Source organism: Carcharodon carcharias, chromosome 21 (genome assembly GCF_017639515.1).
Source record: "Carcharodon carcharias isolate sCarCar2 chromosome 21, sCarCar2.pri, whole genome shotgun sequence".
NCBI lineage: Eukaryota > Metazoa > Chordata > Chondrichthyes > Lamniformes > Lamnidae > Carcharodon > Carcharodon carcharias.
Window position 1 is genome coordinate 63,832,375 of NC_054487.1, and position 20,224 is coordinate 63,852,598.

The 20,224-nt window shown below is 42.3% G+C and overlaps 1 protein-coding gene across 2 annotated transcripts in view; it reads right to left on the reverse strand.

The window, feature by feature from the left end:
- Nucleotides 1-542: 542 nt before the first annotated feature.
- lin7a (lin-7 homolog A (C. elegans)) overlaps nucleotides 543-20,224 on the reverse strand; it is a 97,476-nt gene continuing 77,794 nt past the window's right edge. For both annotated transcript variants that reach the window (XM_041216529.1, XM_041216530.1), the window contains exons 4-7: nucleotides 19,481-19,690; nucleotides 17,995-18,207; nucleotides 14,403-14,436; nucleotides 543-3,366 (exon numbers count right to left, since the gene is read on the reverse strand). In XM_041216529.1, coding sequence (XP_041072463.1) covers nucleotides 17,995-18,207; nucleotides 19,481-19,690 — 423 coding nt within the window. In that variant the 3' untranslated portion in view covers nucleotides 543-3,366; nucleotides 14,403-14,436. The remainder of the gene's footprint in view (nucleotides 3,367-14,402; nucleotides 14,437-17,994; nucleotides 18,208-19,480; nucleotides 19,691-20,224) is intronic.

A 20,224-nucleotide genomic window follows, 5' to 3' on the forward strand; every position in this document is an offset into this window, starting at 1 on the left:
AACAGGTATGCACCAAGGTGTAAAATGTCTGAGAATTAAGAAATTGGTGTCAACCTACACCATTACAATTCTGAACAGCAGTCATGTTATTGGTTACCTTTGATTTAACACTTAATTTCCAATTCTCTCACCTGACTAAGAATATAGGAATTATATACCAAGAATGCAAAAAAAGGATCTCAGTCCACTTTCTATCATTCCTAACGACCCAAACCTTCCCTACCTGATTTACCATTAGTTTATCACTGCTTCTCAGGACAGTCAGTTTCCTACATTTACCACTTGCTATACAAAGTAGTTGAATCCAAACTCTAGTGCACTTTCCTTCATCTGAGCTTCAGCTCATGACCCCTGATTCTAGAATTTGTGGTGATCTTGGTCATGAGTAATTATTATTTAAGATTTCTGAATAATAAATAGCTCCGTTGAGTTTCTCCTTTTTGAGTATAAATGATCCCAGGATTTTGAACTTCTTGCGCTAGGTATCAGGCGGATATGAAGTGGCAACTGTTCTTCGAATCAAGAGGCTAAACACAGTAAACTACTTTTAATCATTTTAAAGTGCACAATTTTGCTAAATAAATATCACCAGCTTAGGACTGTTTCATACAGTGTTCATAAGATATTAAAATTGAGATATCCCTAAACACGAGAGAGAGACATGCTTCATAAACTACAAAAATTACATTCACATGCTGCAGAATTTAGTTGAGACTTGCTACAGAAATTGACCTGGAGGTGATTTAAACCTTGCTCTGCTATAAGCCCCATTAATATTGCTTATTTGCTAGATCAGCAATACTGGTAGAGTTGTAAGCATAATCTGAAATTAATTCTTTTGATATTTAAAAGTGCTGAGATGCATATAAATTACAGTAATACTTGGTGCACTGAAATTCCTGACCATATAGGATAACTGAAAAATATTGGATGCTTGCCAAAATGGAAAAGAAGGAGGAATACAGACACAAGCAAGACTTCCAGGGTTACCAGAGATTCTAACATTGTTTTTAGGAAATAAAAACATTATTTGTGTAAACAGTCCAAAATTTCATCATAATCTGAAATCTAAATACTAAAAACACTATAAAATTGGACCTCAAATTGAGATACTGAACAGCAAGTTTGCATTACTTCACAAATCACATGTAATAGCAATAAAACTATAACCTTCCATATACACATTGAAAAACTAATAATTCCTTCAGGCCAGAAAAATATCATTTCTGATTAAACCTGCTTTTGAAAGGGAAAAGCAAATGAAAATGATTGGAGCAAAAATTATTCATTTTTCTAACATCAAATGGAACAATTTCTGTGTATAGTTCTATTTATGGTGTTCAAAATGAAATACAAAATCAGACAAAATAAACAGCAATGTAGATAATTAATAGATTTTTTTTCTAGATTGTGTACAGATATATTTCTAAGGTATTTGCAAATGTGTGATGCTTTTCTCCTTCATTGCACTGTGCAAAAACACAACCAACAGACACACTGTTAGAACAAATTTGCTATTAATGTTTTCTTTTCCCTGTAGTTACAATGCCACAGAGCTAACGTTTGAGTTAAATCAGCACTGGGGGTGATGCAGCTATGAGAGGGTTGCAGTGGCCCTCATGCCTGGGTTTGAATGGGGGTGGGAGCAAAGGCAGCGAGGGGAGGGGTTGACTTCCTCTTTGAAAAGTTGTGCACAGATCTGGATGCGTTAATAAATGATAACTAGAGTTAATGCAATGACGAAAATATTTTGTATGAAGTGAATGCGAGTTTATTGTGAAATAGCAGGAGTCCTTGGAAGCTTTATTCCTATAGCTACTTATCATTGTCGGTTTAATTTTGTTTCAGATTCAGTAGCATTAAGTTTGCTCAGAGAGATTTTCATATGGCAGTTGAAGATTTTCTGTAATTTGGAAGGAACCGCAGAACGAGGCATCAACTAATCAACAAAACAACCAAGTAGTGAAACCCCTTCTCCCCAATGAAGATGTAATTTGCCCATTATTGTGAGCACTTCATTGAAATTAAGTCAAACAGGAATGCAATTTCTTGCCAAAAACATCTAGCTAGTTCTCAATTAGTAACTCACAGACAGAAAAATAAAACAAAAGGGAATGAAGCTAAGGAATGCTAGGCCTGCTGAATCTTTGTAGCTACCATTTAACAGAAGAACAGCAAATTCATTATTGTGAAATTTGCAGAATATATAAGGATAATCTAAATTTGGAGCAATTTATTATTTCTATATGTGGTACATTGCTTCTTTCAAATATTCTTTGTAAATAATTTTCTCTTGCTTTAGGAACCACTGATGAATAGTTCTGAGCAGATAGGTGATTTTCTGGATGAATTCCTTTCAAGGTACCACCAGGATGTGTAACACCTTCCATTACCAATCCATCAATGATAAAAGTTTCACAATTGGTCATGTGTTTATTCTTCAGATTTTGTTTGCTGCAGTTCAAACTTCACAACATGGAAACCACTGGCAGCCACTGGAATTCAGTTGAGGCGAGATGGGGCAGAAGCAAATAGGATCAGGATTCATATTAAGTTGGTGGTGGCGATAATAGTGGCAAATAGAAGGAATCTCATTGATGAACTTTCTATCGCATGCTTTTCATGTCTTTTAATGAAGAGAGAAAGGGTTGGTAGTACAGTAGGCTGAGTAACCAGAAACAACTTGGCCTCACTTTATCTAATCATTTAATATGTTAACTTATTATTCCTTAAAACAGCATTAAAATTATATATCTGAACATTTTTCACAAAACTAACTATAAATTGGCTTTTATGATTAGGCACAAGGTTTTAATAAAAAAGAAAGTGATTGGAAAAATAAAATCTTACATTGTGTATTAGAAAAAGAATCTGATACTTGTTTAATGCTTCCTTTAGAAATACCATTTGAAAAAAGCTTATTTGTATAACAATGCAATTATATTCTAGGCGACAATTGGCAAGCCAATATGAATGACTTCAATATCTTGAACAGCTGTCTTTCCAAACTCTGTATATTAGGGTGTGCTGACATAGAATATCTCATTTAAAAGAAAAATCCTAATTTGTAACACTATGATTCTTAATATTTGTGTTCTATTACTTTTCAAAAAACCTTGTGCCATTTGATCTAAGCTACAATAAGCTTAGCTAAAACTTCACAATCATTTACAGCATGATGTACGCAGTATCTGGTGTTTGAATGAATTATCTACAATCATCACAAATGATCTATCTTAACTTTTTATCTCCCACAGCAATGCCAATAATTTGTAACAGTCTTCTGATATGACAAATAACTGTAAGTGAAACAGTTTTCATCACTAACTTGGCGGCCTGGAAGATTTTCCTCGTTTAACCTGAAAACTGAAAAAAAGGACAGAATCTGAGAGCAATATTTTTTAATACAGATTTTCAATTGGACAAATTTGTAACTGAAGTTAAATGTTATTTTCTAGATGTCTACTTGAAACAATCTACATTGTCAGTACAATTTATCTCCAAAGTAATCTAACAATTTTCTCATTTATGACTCAAATTCTATAGTTTGGTGTAAGGCATAGGTGTAATGAACAGAGGTGGGAGGTTTGGCTGATTTTCCCATCTCACCAAGGTAGTTGAAAGCATCACAAAGCTCAAAGGAGAAAAGGACTCATATTTAAAAGCCCCATTTATTATCTCAGGATATTCCGAAGTATTTTACTTTTCTTTTGAAGTGTAATCACTGTTGTGACGTAGGAAAATGCAACAGCCAATTTGCATACAATCAATTAAATACATGTTCAGTAAATCAGTTTTAATGATGTCAGTCAGGGAAAAAATATTGGCCAGGACACTGGAAGGACTCCCCTACTGTTCTGCCAAGGGATTTTTTGCATCCACCAGATAGGGCAGGAGGGGTCTTGGTTCAATATTACATTCAAAAGACACCACCTCTGCCAATGCAGCATTCCCTCAGTATTGCACTGAAACATCTGTTTGGATAAATTGATCAAGTTACTTAGTGAGGGTTGAGTCCATGATATTCTGACTCAAGTGTGAATGTTATTAATGAGAAAAAGCGAACATTATGGACTGGATTTTACCATCGGTCAAGGGATGGCCTGGGAGGCACAGAGCTGTAAGATGGTGATGGAAGGTGTGAGGGAGGGCAGGGAGCGTTCATTGCCTTCCCACCATCATAGCATTTTACCAGAGTGGAGAAGATGGAGGATGGCAGCTCTGCCCAGAGGACAATTGAACCACTTAAGTGGCCAATTAAGTGTCTCTTCCCACCGCTGCTGGTTGGTGGGCCCAGCGCTACAAGGGGAGACGACCTGGTGAATTCTGGTGGCCTTCCTGTGGGCTCAGAGTGTGCCCTCCTAATCGGCAACCCTGTGGCCCATATTGGGGCCCCTTGGCAACAGTGGATGCTCCCACAACTAACTAGTTCCTGGACAGAAAAATGAAGCCAAGATTCCCACAAGTGGCTGTGGGCATGATAGCAGGATGGTGTGTTGAAATGACAAGTGACCAGAAAGTCTGGCTCATGCTTGCGGACAGACCACAGGTGTTTCACAAAGTGGTCACTCAGTCTGCGTTTGGTCTCCCCAATGTAGAGGAGATCACAATGGGAGCAGCAGATACAATAGACTAAACTGAAGGAGGTGGAAGTGAAGCAAGTTTCACCATGGACGTCCAATCCCTTTACACCTCCATCCCCCACCAGGATGGTCTGAGGGCTCTCTGTTTCTTCCTTGAACAGAGGCCCAAGCAATCACCATCCACCACCATTCTCCTCCGTCTGGCTGAATTTGTTCTCTCACTGAACAATTTCTACTTTAACTTGTCTCACTTCCTCCAAATAAAAGATGTGGCTATGGGTACCCACATGGGCCCCAGTTATGCTTGTCTCTTTATGGGGTATGTGGAACATTCCTTGTTCCAGCCCAACTCAAGCCCCCACCCACAACTCTTTTTTCGGTACATCGATGAATGTTTTGGTGCTGCTTCATTCTCTCACCTGGACCTGGAAAAATTTATCAATTTTACTTCCAATTTCTATCCCTCTGTCACCTTCACAAGGTCCATCTCCAACACTTCCCTTCCCTTCCTTGACCTCTCTGTCTCCATTTCTAGTGATAGACTGTCCATCAATATTCATTACATGCCCACTGACTCCCACAGCTACACCTCCTCACATCCTGCTTCCTGTAAGGACTCCATCCCATTCTCTCAGTTCCTCCGCCTCCATCGCACCTGTTCTGATGATGCCACTTTCCAAAATGGTGCTTCTGGCATGTCTGGCTTCTTCCTTAACTAAGGTTTCCCACCCACGGTGGTTGACAAGGCCCTCAACCGTATCCGACCCATTTCCCGCACCTCTGCCCTCACAACTTCCTCTCCCTCCCGGAACCTCCCGAGGTTCCCTTGCCCTGACTTTTCACCCCACCAGCCTCTGCATTCAAAGGATCATCCTCCGCCATTTCCGCCAACTCCAGAATAATGCCACCACCAAACACATCTTCCCCTCATCCCTCCCCCCCTGTCAGCATCCTGTAGGGACCACTCCCTCCAGGAAATCGTGGTCCACTCCTCCATCATCCCAAACTCCTCATCCCCTCCCCACGGCACTTTCCCATGCAATCGCAGAAGGTGCAACACCAGTCCCTTTACCTCCTCCCTGCTCACTGTCCAAGGACCCAAACACTCCTTTCAGGCGAAGCAGCACTTGCACCTCCTTCAATTTGGTCTACTGCGTCCACTGCTTCCAATGTGGTCTGCCCTTCATTGGGGAGACCAAACGCAGAATGGGTGACCACTTTGTGGAATACCTCTGGTCTGTCTGTAAGCATGACCCAGACCTTCCTGTCGCTTGCCGTTTCAACACACCATCCTGCTCTCATGCCCACATGTCCGTCCTTGGCCTGCTACAATGTTCCAGTGAAGTTCAACGCAAGCTGGAGCAACAGCACCTCATCTTCCGATTATGCACTTTACAGCCTTCTGGACTTAACACTGAGTTCAACAACTTCAGACCATAAACTCTCTCCTCCATCTTCACCCCCTTTTTTAATTCCCCTTTTTTCTACATTAATTTTTATTTATTATCCACTTATTTTTTGTTCTTATTTTGTTCTTCATCCGCAATTTTATCACCTTTTCTATCCCATTTTCTACCCTTTTTTTCTCCACCACCACCCGCTCCCCCCACCCCCTCCCCTCCAGGACCATCTGTTACTTGTTCCATGATGTTCTTTCACGCAATGCTATACTTGTTCTGCTATAATCACATTCTGCTTTCTTACCTTTATGCCACTATTAGCACCTTTTTTAGCACTAACCATACCATCAATACACCCTTTGTCCTTTAGTTCGTGACATCTTTGTCAATCCCTCCTTTGTCCCCACTTATCGCTGACCTTCTATCCAGCTCCACCTGCCCCATCCCCCTTAAACAGTATAAATTTCATCATGTTTCCACTTATCTTCAGCTCTGAAGAAGGGTCATATGGACTCGAAACATTAACTCTGTTTCTCTCTTCACAGGACCTGCTGAGTTTTTCCAGCATTTTCTGTTTTTGTCTCTAAGAATCATATACATTTCCAAGGGATCACTTCTCATTTTTCTGAACTCCAGAGAGTATAGGTCCATTCTACTCAATCTCTCCTAATAGGAAAGCCCTCTTATTCCAGGTATCAATCTAGTGAATCCCTGTTGCACCCTCTCTAAGGCAAGTGCTTCCTTCCTTAGGTAAGATGGCCAAGACTGTACAGAATGCTCTAAGTCTGGTCTCACTGTAGCCTTATTTAATTGCAGCAAGACTTCCTTGCCCTTATACTCCAACACCCTTGCAATAACATTATCATATCATTTGCCTTTCTAATTGCTTGCTATGTCTGCATGTTAACATTCTGTGATTTATTCACAGGGCCATCAAATCCCACCTGAACCCACCATAGTGCCAAGTTCCCCATGCAGGAATAATTAATTATATGTTATAACTTCCATTAAATTAGCATATACTTAAAAGACTTTGGGCGGAATTCTCCCATCCTGGACCAAGTCCTGTGGCAGGGGTGGTGACAGGGACTGATGGCCACTGCAGAAGCTGATGGGAAATCCCGCGGTATCTTCTGGCATTGGCATCATTAATTATGCAGCTGAAGGTTTCGCTACATCTTCCATGGGGAGGCAGGTTGGATTGAGCGTGCCCCGCCATCATATCCGGGTGTCACATTTAAAAGGTGCCCAGACATCCTCATATCAATGCAATCTACAGAGGTGTCTGGAAGGGGTGGTGAAGGCCCAGCACCTAAGTTTAGTGATCCTCCTGGACCACGTTGAGGTGCACAGGAGTATACTCTACTCACCTGATGGGAGGAGGAGGCCAAGCAGAGAAACTAATTCTGCATGGGCACAGGTAGCTGATGCCGTCAGTGCCCATGGGGTGCACAAGAGGTCGGCCATACAGTGCTGGAAGAGGATGAATGAACTTATTCACTCTGCCAGGCTAAGTCTCATCAGACGGTTGCATAAACCACAAAGAGACCAATATGTCAGGGTACAAGGGCCTCATTGGCAACGGCATAGTCATGTCTCACAGCCTCACTGCAGTGCATCCACTTTGCAGTGGAGTGACCACTGTGACTCCTGCATGCTTCAACAGACATTGAACATGGCATGGAAAGGGTGGAATGGGGAAAGGGAGGGGAAACAGGCTTAGGTGCAAAGGGCACCATCAACCTTTGCTAATTAGATCCCTGTCTGAGCCTTCTCCTTGCACGTGGATGGACTCAGCACCCTGGAGGGAGCTAGTCCACAACCCTTCTGCCCAATTTGCACCAGTGATGACCTGCTGCACAAAAGTGGGCTATCTTACGAGGGATATGGTAAATGTATTATAAATGAGCCAAGTTGCAACATTCTAATGCATGCACCATGCAACTCTTCTCAAACCCAGGTTCTATTGTCTTTCAGCAGGACAAGGTCAATCACAACTGCAGAGAGCGGCAGAAGATGGGAGGGCAGCGCCCATATCAGGGTCTCTAACCGAATTTGAGAAGAGTGCATCTGAGCTCACAGGAGTGGAGCAGGGCCATGCCATTGGTGATGGGGAGCTTGGACCTGGGCATTCATCTAGTAAGGATTCATTCATTCTATGGAAACCTGAGGTCAAATGTGCCTCCATGTTGGAAGCAGCCGATGCTGTCACTTGCACTCTCCTCTCTCACTTATGGGAAGAGGCCAAAGACAGAGGAAGGAGGTACCCTGTCTTAGACAGGAAGGTATGACTATGAGTGAGGCAGGTAGAGGGATCCAGGAAGTAGCACTGGAGGAGACTCAGCCCTTGCCCTTATCCAACAGGTTTGAGATTCTTGCTCCCTGTGTGGATGAGAGTGGGGGCTGTAGGGAGGATGAGCAAACTGACCATAGCACCGTGGTACAGGGAGCCATTCAAGTGGGGGGAGAAAAGAGAAATGTAGTTGTAATCAGGGATAGTATAGTTAGGGGAATAGATACTGTTCTCTGTAGCCAGGATCAAGAGTCCCGAAGGCTGTATTGCCTACCTGGTGCCAGGGTTAAAGATATCTCTTCTGGCTGCAGAGGAACTTAGAGTGGGAGGGGAAGATCCAGTTGTTCTGGTCCACGTAGGTACCAATGATATAGGTAGAACAAGGAAAGAGGTTCTGCTGAGGGAATACGAGCAGCTAGGGGCTAAATTAGAAAGCAGAACCAAAAAGGTAATAATCTCCGGATTACTACCTGAGCCACGAGCTAATTGGCACAGGGTCAGTAAGATTAAAGAGGTAAATGCGTGGCTCAAAGATTGCTGTGGGAGAAATGGGTTTGAATTCATGGGACATTGGCACTAGTACTGGGGAAAGAGGGAGCCATTCTGTTTGGATGGGCTGCACTTGAATCATGCTGTGACCAGTGTGCTGGTGAATCGCATAACTAGGGTTGTAGATAGGGCTTTAAACTAAATAGTTGGGGGCAGGGGGGGAAGGTTCAGTTGCATGGATATATAAAAAAATCAAAGTTTAAGGAGAGGGTAAGAGTGCAGGTTAATGACAAGGCTGATTGTTACCAAAAAGTGAAAGGAAGGGACGGTGTGTGAACACCATATTGCACCAAAGAATCATATAAGTGTAGGGAAAATTGAAAATAGGGAAAACTTAAGGGCTTTGTATCTGAATGTGCGTATCATTTGGAATAAAACTAATGAGTTAACAGCGCAAATAGAGTTAAATAGGTATGCTGCCAGACCTGCTGAGTTTTTCCAGGTAATTCTGTTTTTGTTTTAAATAGGTATGATTTGGTAGCGATTTCTGAGACGTGGTTACAGGGGGAACAGGTTTGGGAGTTGAATATCCAAGGGTACTCAGTGTTTCGGAAGGATAGGCAGGAAGGAAAAGGAGGTGGTGTAGCTTTGATCGTAAAGGAAGAGATCAGTGCTATAGTGAGGAATGATATAGGCTCTGGAGAGCAAGACATAGAGTCAGTCTGGGTAGCAATAAGAAATAGCAAGGGAAAGAAGTCCCTGGTGGGAGTAATCTATAGGTCCCCAAACAGTAGTTCAGCAGTAGGGCACAGTATAAACCAGAAAATACTGGGAGCATGTAAGAAAGGCACAGCAATAATCATGGGTGATTTTAATATGCTTATAGACTGGACTAATCAAATTGGCAAGGGTAGCCTCAAGGGAGAGTTCATAGAGTGTATTAGAGATTGTTTCTTGGAGTAATATATTGTGAAACCAACAATGGAGCAGGCTCTTCTGGATTTATTTTTGTGTAATGAGATGGGATTAATTAATGATCTCATAGTAAAGGGTCCTCTAGGGAAGAGTGATCATAGCATGCTAGAATTTCAAGTTCAGTTTGAGGGTGAGAAACTTGAGTCCCACACTAGTGTTCTGGAGTTAAACAAAGGTAACTACATAGGCATGAGGGCAGATTTGGCCCTAGTGGACTAGGCAGGAAGACTACAAGGTAGGGTAGTTGATGAACAGTGGCAGATATTTAAGGAGATATTCAATTCCTCCCAAGTAAAATATATTCCGAAGAGGAAGAAAGATGGTAAGAGGGGGAAAAAGCATCCAAGGCTAAGCAAGGAAGTTAGAGATAACATAAAGGCAAAAACAAAGGCATACCAAATTGCAAAGGTCAGTGGCAGGCTGGAAAGTTGGGAAACTTTTTAAAGATCAGCAAAGGGTTACTAAAAAAAATAATAAAAAGAGCAAAGGTAAATTATGAAAGAAAACTAGTGCAAAATGTAAAAACTGATAGCAAAAGCTTCCACAAGTATATAAAAGGAAAGAGAGTAGCTAAAGTGAATGTTGGTCCCTTGGGGGATGAGTCTGGTGAGTTAATAGTGGGGATCACAGAAATGGCAGACATGCTTAATCAATATTTTACCTCAGTTTTCACAGTGGAGGACGCCAGTGGAATCCATTATTAAGGAAGTAGTAATGGGGCATTTGAAAAGTCAAAATGCAATTCATCAGAGTCAGCATGGTTTTATGAAGAGTAAATATCATTTTTGACTAATCTGCTAGAGTTCTTTGAAGATGTGACAAGCAAAGTGGATAATGGGAACCATGTAGGTGTAGTATATCTGGGCTTCCAAAGGACTTTTGATAAGGTGCCGCACAAAAGATTTGGATTCAGGGATAGAAGGTACTATAGCTAAATTTGCAGATGCCACCAACATAGGTGGGAAAGTAAGTTGCAATGAAGAAATAAGAAATTTACCAATGGATATGGACAGATTAGGTGAATGTGCCAAAATTTAGCAGATGGTGTTTAACGTGGATAAGTGTAAGGTTATCCATTTTGGTTGGAAGAATAAAAAGGTGACTTATTATTTAAATGGAGAGAAACTTCAGAATGCTTCAGTGCAGAGGGATCTGGGTGTCCTAGTGCATGAATCACTGAAAGCTGGTATGCAGGTGCAGCAGGTAATAAGGAAGGCAAATGGAATTTTGGCATTTATTGCTAATGGAATAGAGAATAAAAATAGGGAAGTATTGTTGCAACTGTGCAAGGCATTGGTGAGACTGCACCTGGAGTACTGTGCACAGTTTTGGTCCCCTTACTTGAGGAAGGATGTAGTTGCATTGGAGGTGGCTCAGAGGAGGTTCACTAAATTGATTCCAGAGATGCGGAGCTTGTCTAATGAGGAGAGATTGAGCAGTTTAGGCCTATACTCACTAGAGTTTAGAGGGATGAGAGGAGATCTAATTGAGGTATATAAGATGCTAAAGGGGATAGACAAAGTAGAAGTGGAGTGGACGGGTTCCCCTTGTAAGGCATTCTAGAACGAGAGGCCATAGTTTTAGGCTAAGGGGGTGGCAGATTTAAATCAGAGATGAGGAGGAATTGCTTTTCTGAAAGCGTCGTGAATCTGTGTAATTCACTACCTCAGAGTGCAGTGGATGCCGGGACACTGAATAAATTTAAATTTAAGGAGGAGATGGACAGATTTTTAATTAGTAACAGGTTGAAAGGTTATGGGGAGAGGGCAGGAAATTGGAGTTGAGGCCGAAATGAGATCAGCCATGATCGTATTGAATGGCGGGGCAGGCTCGAGGGGCTGAATTGCCTACTCCTACTCCTAGTTCTTATGTTCTTACGTCAGGCCTCAGCACCAACCCCAGCCCAGAGAGGGGCCAGGAGAGAACAGAAGATGAAAACTGCACACCTGTACAGGCATCACAGCAGACACCTGCACCCTCCACCAGCTCAGGAACACACATCTTGGTCAGTATTAGTGCTAGGTCAGGAAGAGTGTCACAACCTGGAGGTCACTGCACGGAGATGCATCTGCAGCAGATTTAGCTGAGCTCCCTGGTGCTTGGAGGACTGCTAGGGAGAGGCATCTGCGAAGTCCAAGTCAGATGATGAGCCTCTGGAATTTGCCTTCTATCTCATGGCGGAGATGTTGGGAGAGGTGTTGGGAGCCCTCAACAGAGTGACACGTGAGTCGGAGGAGTCCATTCGCCTGCTCTCTGATGAAGTGGTGCCCACATGTATGTGCATTGAGGTCCCAATGGGGAAGATGGCGGATGCCATGGAGATTCTGGTCCAGCAGAATGCCCAGTTTCTGCTGGGGATGTGCACAGACCTGCAGTCCATCGTGGTAGCCATGGGTGGGTTCCTGCACTGGCAAAACGAGAGGGGGACGGGGCATCTTGATTTCCCTCCAGGTGCTCGTTCCCCTCAAGGAGTCAGGCTGAGGCCTTCAGGCGTGCAAATGGAGGAGGAGTGTCAGTAGGACACCTCTCGGTCCTCCACTCGGTAATCTCAGAGGTTGCCCGCACCCGCCGAACCACCTTTGCCTGTGACACCTTCAAACTCATTCTCTGTCGCTGCAGAGGAAGCAGCTGGCTCACAGGAGGACAGCCAAAGGAAGCTGGGGCCTCCCAGGCCTCAGCTCTCCAGGCCTCAACTCTCCAGAGGACAACCACCAAAGTCATCAAAGGCAACAGAGCAAACAATTCCACAGGCTGCCTCCACCCCTGCTGTGGATGTCAAGGCAGCACCTAGCAGGAGTGGTAGGCCTAGAAAAATCAACGAATTTTGATCATGACTTAACGCATGGGTGAACACAATAATTATCACAACTTAAATGTCTGCAAATATATTCACACTTTCACTGCATAAAGTTTACTGTTTGCTTTCAGTGTCCTTCTAAAGGCTTCTCAATGCAGCTCCTGCGCCCCCAAGCAGGTCTCCTGCACACAGCTGAACCCACAAGTGAATCTGCAGGGAGAAGGGTCTGTGGTAGGGCCTTTCAGAGCCTCGTGCAAGCACTCTCCCATGCACGCTGAGCCTTCATCTATCAGACTCATCTCACTGGTCCCTAGCATATTCAATAATGCCTGCAGTGGCTCCCTTTCAGTGGTTCAGCTCAGATGACCTACATCTCACACATACAGACCCAACACACAAGCAGTACCAAAAACAAAAATTGCTGGAAAAACTCAGCAGGTCTGACAGCATATGTGGAGATCTGTCTTTCTCTCCACAGATGCTGTCAGACCTGCTGAGTTTTTCCAGCAATTTTTGTTTTTGTTTCAGATTTCCAGCATCCGCAGTATTTTGCTTTTACCCATGCAGCACCTGTGCTTGTCCAACATGAGGCTCTGCTCACTTTCGATTTGAGCAACATGGTTGTTGTTACTTATTTCATGAGCTTCTCCACCCCGTTTCCTCTCCCCCATGTGCTTTCCCACATCACCACTGAGCCCCCAGTATCACCTTCGACCTCCCCACTATCACTCTCTGGCCTGAGCCCTTCTCCATCCAGAATGCCCAGGTGAAGGCGCACATCCCCTTCCTTCCTGAGCATCCAACCCCCATTCACATTGACCTTCCCTGCCTCCTCCTGCTCAGCCCTTGTTCCCACTAACAACCCTTGCTGGTCCTTTACCCGACACTGTCGAACCCTCACCCTCCCACCCTACCTGCTCCCTCTGCCCCCCGTAACTTTAACCTCTCACGCCCACCCCAAGAGTCAACCATTGACTCCACCGACCCCTTTCTGTGAGCACGTTCACCTGGACATACGCCCTCCACCCTTCAGACCTAGACATTCCCACTCCCATCCCTCGCCACCCATGAGTACCTGCTGCTGTCTTCCATCCTGCAGCTTGAGGATCCCATTCCCCCATACTGAAGTCCCTGGGAGAATGCTTGAACCCATGGCAAAGTCCTTGGAAGATGGTCCGAAGCCTCAGTGAAATTGATGCTGCTGCATGGAGACTTCCCACCTTCTGAAAGCTGCTTTGCAGGGGATGAGGCACCACCCACCATACGATGCACGTGTTCCTCCAGGATCCGGTAGCCATAGGCCTCCATCATCATCTTCTCGTCGGATGTCCATGAGCTGAGCAAGGCCCTAAATGTAAGTTCTGAATTTTGCGTGCCACGCTAGACAGGTGTGTTTTCCTTGCTGGCATTACGGAGAATCAGGCGCGGGGGTAAGAATACGGCTGGGCCTTCATTTGCATCCCATTAGCAGGATGCAAATTACTTTCACCCTGGCCTCCAGCAGGGTTCCCAATCTGCCATGGTGGGCATCATCGTGAGGTCCCACTATCATTTCATGCCAGCGCGAAACCGATTTTTGGACCTTCCACTAAATTCTCCCCTCCCGCACCGTCTGCCATTGGCCCTGCCAACAGGGGCATGGGATAATTCCACCCTTTGTATCTCAATAATCTCTGTCTGCATATTGTAGAATCCAATTAAAATAACCATTAAATTCCACCACTCATCTTCTTGCTTCATTTCGAATGGTTTTCGTCCATCTCATTAATACTGCTGCAGCCAGTCACTGAAATCATAATTTCACTAGGATTTACAAAATAGTGCTATGCTTGATCTAACTGAACAGCAGGAGTTTTAATACCTACTTGTCAAACGGTTGAATTTTTCCCAGTTCGTATTCTACAGAAAATATTAACAGAAAAAATACTAAATTTAAAAGTCATAAAATTCTAATATTCTGCAATAATTACAAACAATTAGCACCAGCTGGATTAAGAATTAAAAACTTAATGTAAAATAATTTATATGTGTAACAGCGATGTCTTAGGCAGGTCAGAAAATAAATTGTTGCCAACTTCTAGTAAGAAAGGATACAAATTACTTTGAATTTACATGTACTTTTAACAACATGATGCAAAATTATTCAACTAGTATAATTAGCTTTAACATATATAGCAGATATTGTATGATTCTGCTTAACTGATTTGACAAATATAAAATCAACACAAGACTAATTAAATTGCTTGTCAATGTCCAACTTGACCAGCTGAGATAGGCACTGGGATCTTTATTGTTTGCAGAATTTATATCTATAGATAATCTTTATGTATATCATGATTTTTACTCAAGCTAACTTATTGAGAATAACAAATTTGATTGACTGCCAAGGTACCATATGGCATTATTTTTGTATCTTTGGTTAGAAATGTTCTATTTAACAGTCCCTTTTGATATTGCAGATAGGGATATGGAGTAAAAAAAATGAATGAACCTCAATTATTTTTTATTCACTCATGAGATGTGTACATCACTAGCAAGGCCAGCACTTATTGCCCATCCCTAATTGCCCTTGAGGTGGAGGTGGTGAGCCACCTTCTTGGAAACAGGCCACATGTTGCAAGCACACCCACAGTGCTGTTAGGGAGGGAATTTCAGGATTATGACACAGCAATGGTGAGGTGATTAGCCATAGTCCACAAAGGACCATAGGCATCTCTTTCCATTAGAGAGAGACAATTGGTTATACATAGTTTGAGTGAAACCACTCCACAAGCATGGGGCAAGGCAAGGAGGCAGGCTCCCATGAACTAGGAACAGTGATATAGTTCTATGACAGGGGATTTGAACAAAGACTATAGTGAAATCTAGAGGAAAATATCTCGGGCAGAACCCGCATTCAATTAGTTCAGTGGTTCAAGAAAGTAGCTCACCACCATCATCTCAAGGACAATTTGGATGGGTAATGAATGCTGGCTTAGTCAGCGATACCCACACCCTGTGAACAAATAAATTTGAAAAAAGTTTGTTTTTAAACACTCTTGATAGTAGAAAGCACAGATTTTTTAGTGTTTTCTTTTCTTCCCTAGTAGTTGGAATGTTATGAGGCATGAGTTCATGGATAAACATGAAAGAAAACAGGAGCAGGCTTGTTGGACCATATGGTCTACTCCTGCTCCTAGTTCTTGTGTTCAAATGTCCTAATTTTGAAAAATAGAAATGTGAACCTGGAAATTGTATTCACCATGGGCAAACCTCAGGAGCCATTCTGATATGTGTCTATTGGAGACTTCACTAAAAAATGCTCATTGATAAAAACCCATTCAATGAATTTAAATTCTATCAAGTATTTAATCCCTTATTAAAATAAACATTTCATTCAAGTAATTAGTTTCTTATGAAAACACATATTTGTATTTATAAACCCACATCAAACACTTGGAATGGTAAATCAAACTGTGAACTTACAAGCCCCCTACTGTAATATCATTAGGCTGGTGAATCAGTCATGCATCGCTAATCCAATAATAACTCCCAGGCTTATTAGTGAAATTGTAAGCACTGATTTTTTTCAACTGTGGTGTTTATTTCCAAAATGTAAAGAGCTTTACAGTTCCACTGAGTCCATTTTTAAGCACACTGTGTTGACTTTTAACAATCCCAAAGAGCACTTGACCTCTCCCAAAGGGATACCCTACCCCTCCAAATAACTCTGGCAATTTTAGACCTTTTGCTCAAATGTCTAAAGCCCATGAGTCATATTTTTGACACCCCACTAATGAAAATTCCCACCCCATGAAAATTTTGTGCCTTTATCTCCTTAGCCCACAACCTTCCCCAGAACTAGATCTAGCAATGCCTCTTTCCTTGATGGGCCTGAAATGTACTGGTTAAGAAAATACACCTGAACACACTTCAGAAATTCTTCTCTCTCTTTTCTCTCTACGCTATTAATACCCCAGTCTACATTAGGATAATTGAAGTAACCCATTATCACTACTCTGTAGTTATTGCACCTCTCTGTAATTTCTCTACAAATTCGCACCTCTGTATCCTCTCCACTATTTGTGCTCTATAGAATAGACCCAGTAGTACCTATTGTTTCTTTGATCTAACCAAATAGTCCATGGTCCCTCTAGGGCATCCCCTCTCTCTTTAGCATTGTAATATTCTGCTTAATCAATCTTTGGTGCCTGTTGTGCCCCGCTCCCATCACCCACCTCCTCCTCCTTTCTTCTTTTCTCTATTGGCAACATTTTCCCATTGCGGGGGAAGTGCGGGAGCTTCCAAATGGCGCCCCTAGTTGGGGGCGCACCGCTGTTTTACGTGGGTGGGCCAACTAAGGCCTGCCCTGCGTGACGTACGCCAGGAAGTGCTAAGCCACTTAGCTGGGAGTGCGCTCTTCCACACATGCGCTCAAAAGAGCACCCAGATCTCCCTGAGGCAAAGTGCTACCTCAGGGAGATCGGCTTTGATTTAAAACTTTGAATGAAGATTAGAGTAACATTTCCCTGCCATGTCACTTCATGAGACACTATCCATAACTTATTTTGTAAAATATTCTGCATTTTTTAAATCACTCATGAAACCTCATCCCGCCCGTGGATGAGGTTTCATGTTTTTTCACAAGCCCGCCTGGGCTCCTGGCCTGCCCGCCAACCCTAAGGTTGGACAGGCAGGTTCATTAATAAGTTCAGTTGTTCTTTTAATGGCCTTAATAGGCCATTCGTTGACAGGTTGGTGGGTGCGCAGCCAACTCAGACGTGCGTCCGCCGAACTGACAATCTAAATGACACGGGGTGACATTGGGACGCACGCCCGATGTCACCCTGCATCATTTCACACATTGGCGATTGGGCCCCACCACTGTTTGCCGACAGGAAGATGCTGGCCTATCTTTCCTAACATCTTGTATTTTTTTTAGCGAAGGATGGATACTAGTTGCAGGCAAGAGCATGGCATAGAACAGAACTAACTGCGTATGGGAACCAAGGGCAGTTATAATTTTGTGAAGCCTGGGATAATGGGCATTTCACATTAATTATCAAGGATGCCATATCTTACAATGACTGCACCTGATAGCTGCCCCACTGGCCAAAATAGATAATACAAAAGGATCAGAAGATCAAAATCTTAACATTCAGTGTGTTGTGCATGAGGCCTCTTTGTAATTAGGTAAATGGGCATTGGTTGTAAGCCGGTGATTAGTTTAATGAGTTTGAAGGGGTGATTGAGTGAATGTGTGTTTGTGACTCTGCAGTCACTTAGCCTATGTGCATGCCTACACATGCTATGTGGACTCTGTGCTCTGAAGAAATAAAGACTTTCGCTTGAAAAGAAAACTTTGTGTACGGTGACTATTTCAACATGTTCTGATGCTGGGGTGAATGCCGATAAAAAATGCTGCATTTGATCTCCTAAGTTGAGTGCTTCTCTTGAAATACAAACGAATATTCTCACCTATGACATATGATTCTGTTGGACGTGCTGCTGCTGCTGTTGCTGTTGGAGCAGAAGTTGCTGCTGCTGTCTGCGTCGGGCTGTTCGCAGTTTTTCAAATCTTGCTTCCATTTCCTCCAACACTTTGGGCGTGTAACGAACTACCAGTTTCACACTGTTCTGAGCAGCCTTTAGTAATTCCACTGCCTTTTCATGGTGTTCCCCTTCCACACTCTAAAATGGAGATAAACATACTTTATTCTCTGCACTGTAAAACCAAGGCCAAAATTGTTTTGTGCCATTGTGCGAAAAAAGTAAACTCATAACTATACCCTCAGCACTCAGCTTCAACCCCTGACAATGGTGTAGGGAGAGTGCAGGGGGAAGCAGAGGAAAAAAAGTCATTTAATTCCCAAGTATGGTCCTGAGGCACACACAGCTGTATAAATTTGCTCAGGAAAGAATGCTCCCTCCTGTTAAATATATAAATTAAAAACATGATATTGGCAGTGCCTCATAAAAATTCCTTTCATTTCAGCCATTTGGTACCATATCTAAATTTAATGAAAAACCAATGTAAAGCTGAACAAGGTTGCATTCATTGAAATGAAAAGCACATCCTTGAAGAAACTCATTGAGTTCTGAAAATAGGAAAGTTCGAAATTCAACTTGACATATTATTCTGAACCCACCAAAAGAGAAAAAAGCTATTTTTTTGCTTTCATTCACATTTGAAAACAGGTCAAAAAGGTTAATAGTTTAAAAAAAAAATTTAGCAAGGCATGTCACAATGCATTCAGCAAGAACTAACAGGCTAGAAAAAATGTTACCATGACTGAATTCTGGAACAGGCTCCCCTCATTAGTCATTGCTGAAAAATTGCAAAATTCATATGCTTTTTGGCTCTGGTTTTGTACACTTCAATATACTTAACTCAAAGAGTACAACAATGCTCTTCTGGAACAATGTGGACTGCACTTTTGGAAGTTTGAAGGAAACCATTAGCCCCTGAATTACAGAGCGACCTTGTGGGTATAATAATATTTCCAACTTTCAACTTTAATATCAATTGTGTTGCTTCCCTGTAAAGTACTTCAAGCAATTGTTACACGTTCAATGCCAGCCATCATTTTTACTCTATATAATGACATTAAATTTTCAATTCACTTAAGTCAATTTCCTGTTATTTCTCAGCTGCTATATTCATGCCTATATTTGTCTTTTTTAATTCTAAATTACATGAATCTTAGCCTTAGCAACAAAAAAAAGTAGGTAATAATAAATGGAGGACAACTGATGAACAGAGTTCCAGAGGTGTCCACTGGGCCCTGCTATTTGCACTATTACAAAATATATACTTTTGTGTAATATAAAGTTTGCTGATGAATTAAACAGCATAGCAACATAAGTCATATAATACAGGTTGATCGTTTTTTGAAATTGCTCCAAAAGCATTCATTACTGATGAGTAAATGTCCACTTCAGACTAACTAGTTCATTGACTTACCACCCCATTCACAGACAGTAATTGGTCTCCACGTTTTAGGCTCCCATGTCTATCAGCAACACCTCCAGGAATAATACGAGAGATGTAGATTGGTGAATTTTGTTCCTTTCCACCCATGACATTAAAGCCAAGGCCTTCTTCGGTTTTTGGTAATTCCACAACCCGAGGATGGGAATGGCCTTCACTTGCAGCAAAAGCTGCCACAGTGGCCTGAGAGAAAAGAATGAGGAACTCTGAAGTTCAAGTCCATAGAATTAAAATCAAATATTTCTATAAACTTTTGGATATTCATTGTTAATGCCATCATAGCTGGGTAATGAAATACATTCAGAACAAATCCTACATCCATATTTACAGCTCTATATATTCCCAAAAAATGAAAAGCACCCGCTTTCCATAATCATGTCACAAAATTAGTTATGCGTATTAGAATTGTACAAAAATAGCTAAAAGGCTGGTGAACAGCACATGTATACCTGAAAGCTGTGATGGGTGCAGTGTTTTTATTTAGCATCAAATAGAGGGGAAAATACTGTTCTCTTTTATACTAGACAGTTTTGAAACAAGTAAAGTCAAGACGTGCATTGACTTTCCTAGGCCAAATCACTGAATGGAGATCTCACCTCAGTTGTCTGAGACTCAGGCTTTCTTGTTAATCTATAGATTATCCAGGATGCCAGAATGTAGTGCCACATGATGCGGATACTGTTGATTTTCTAAGGGGCAATTGGTAAAATAATTGGT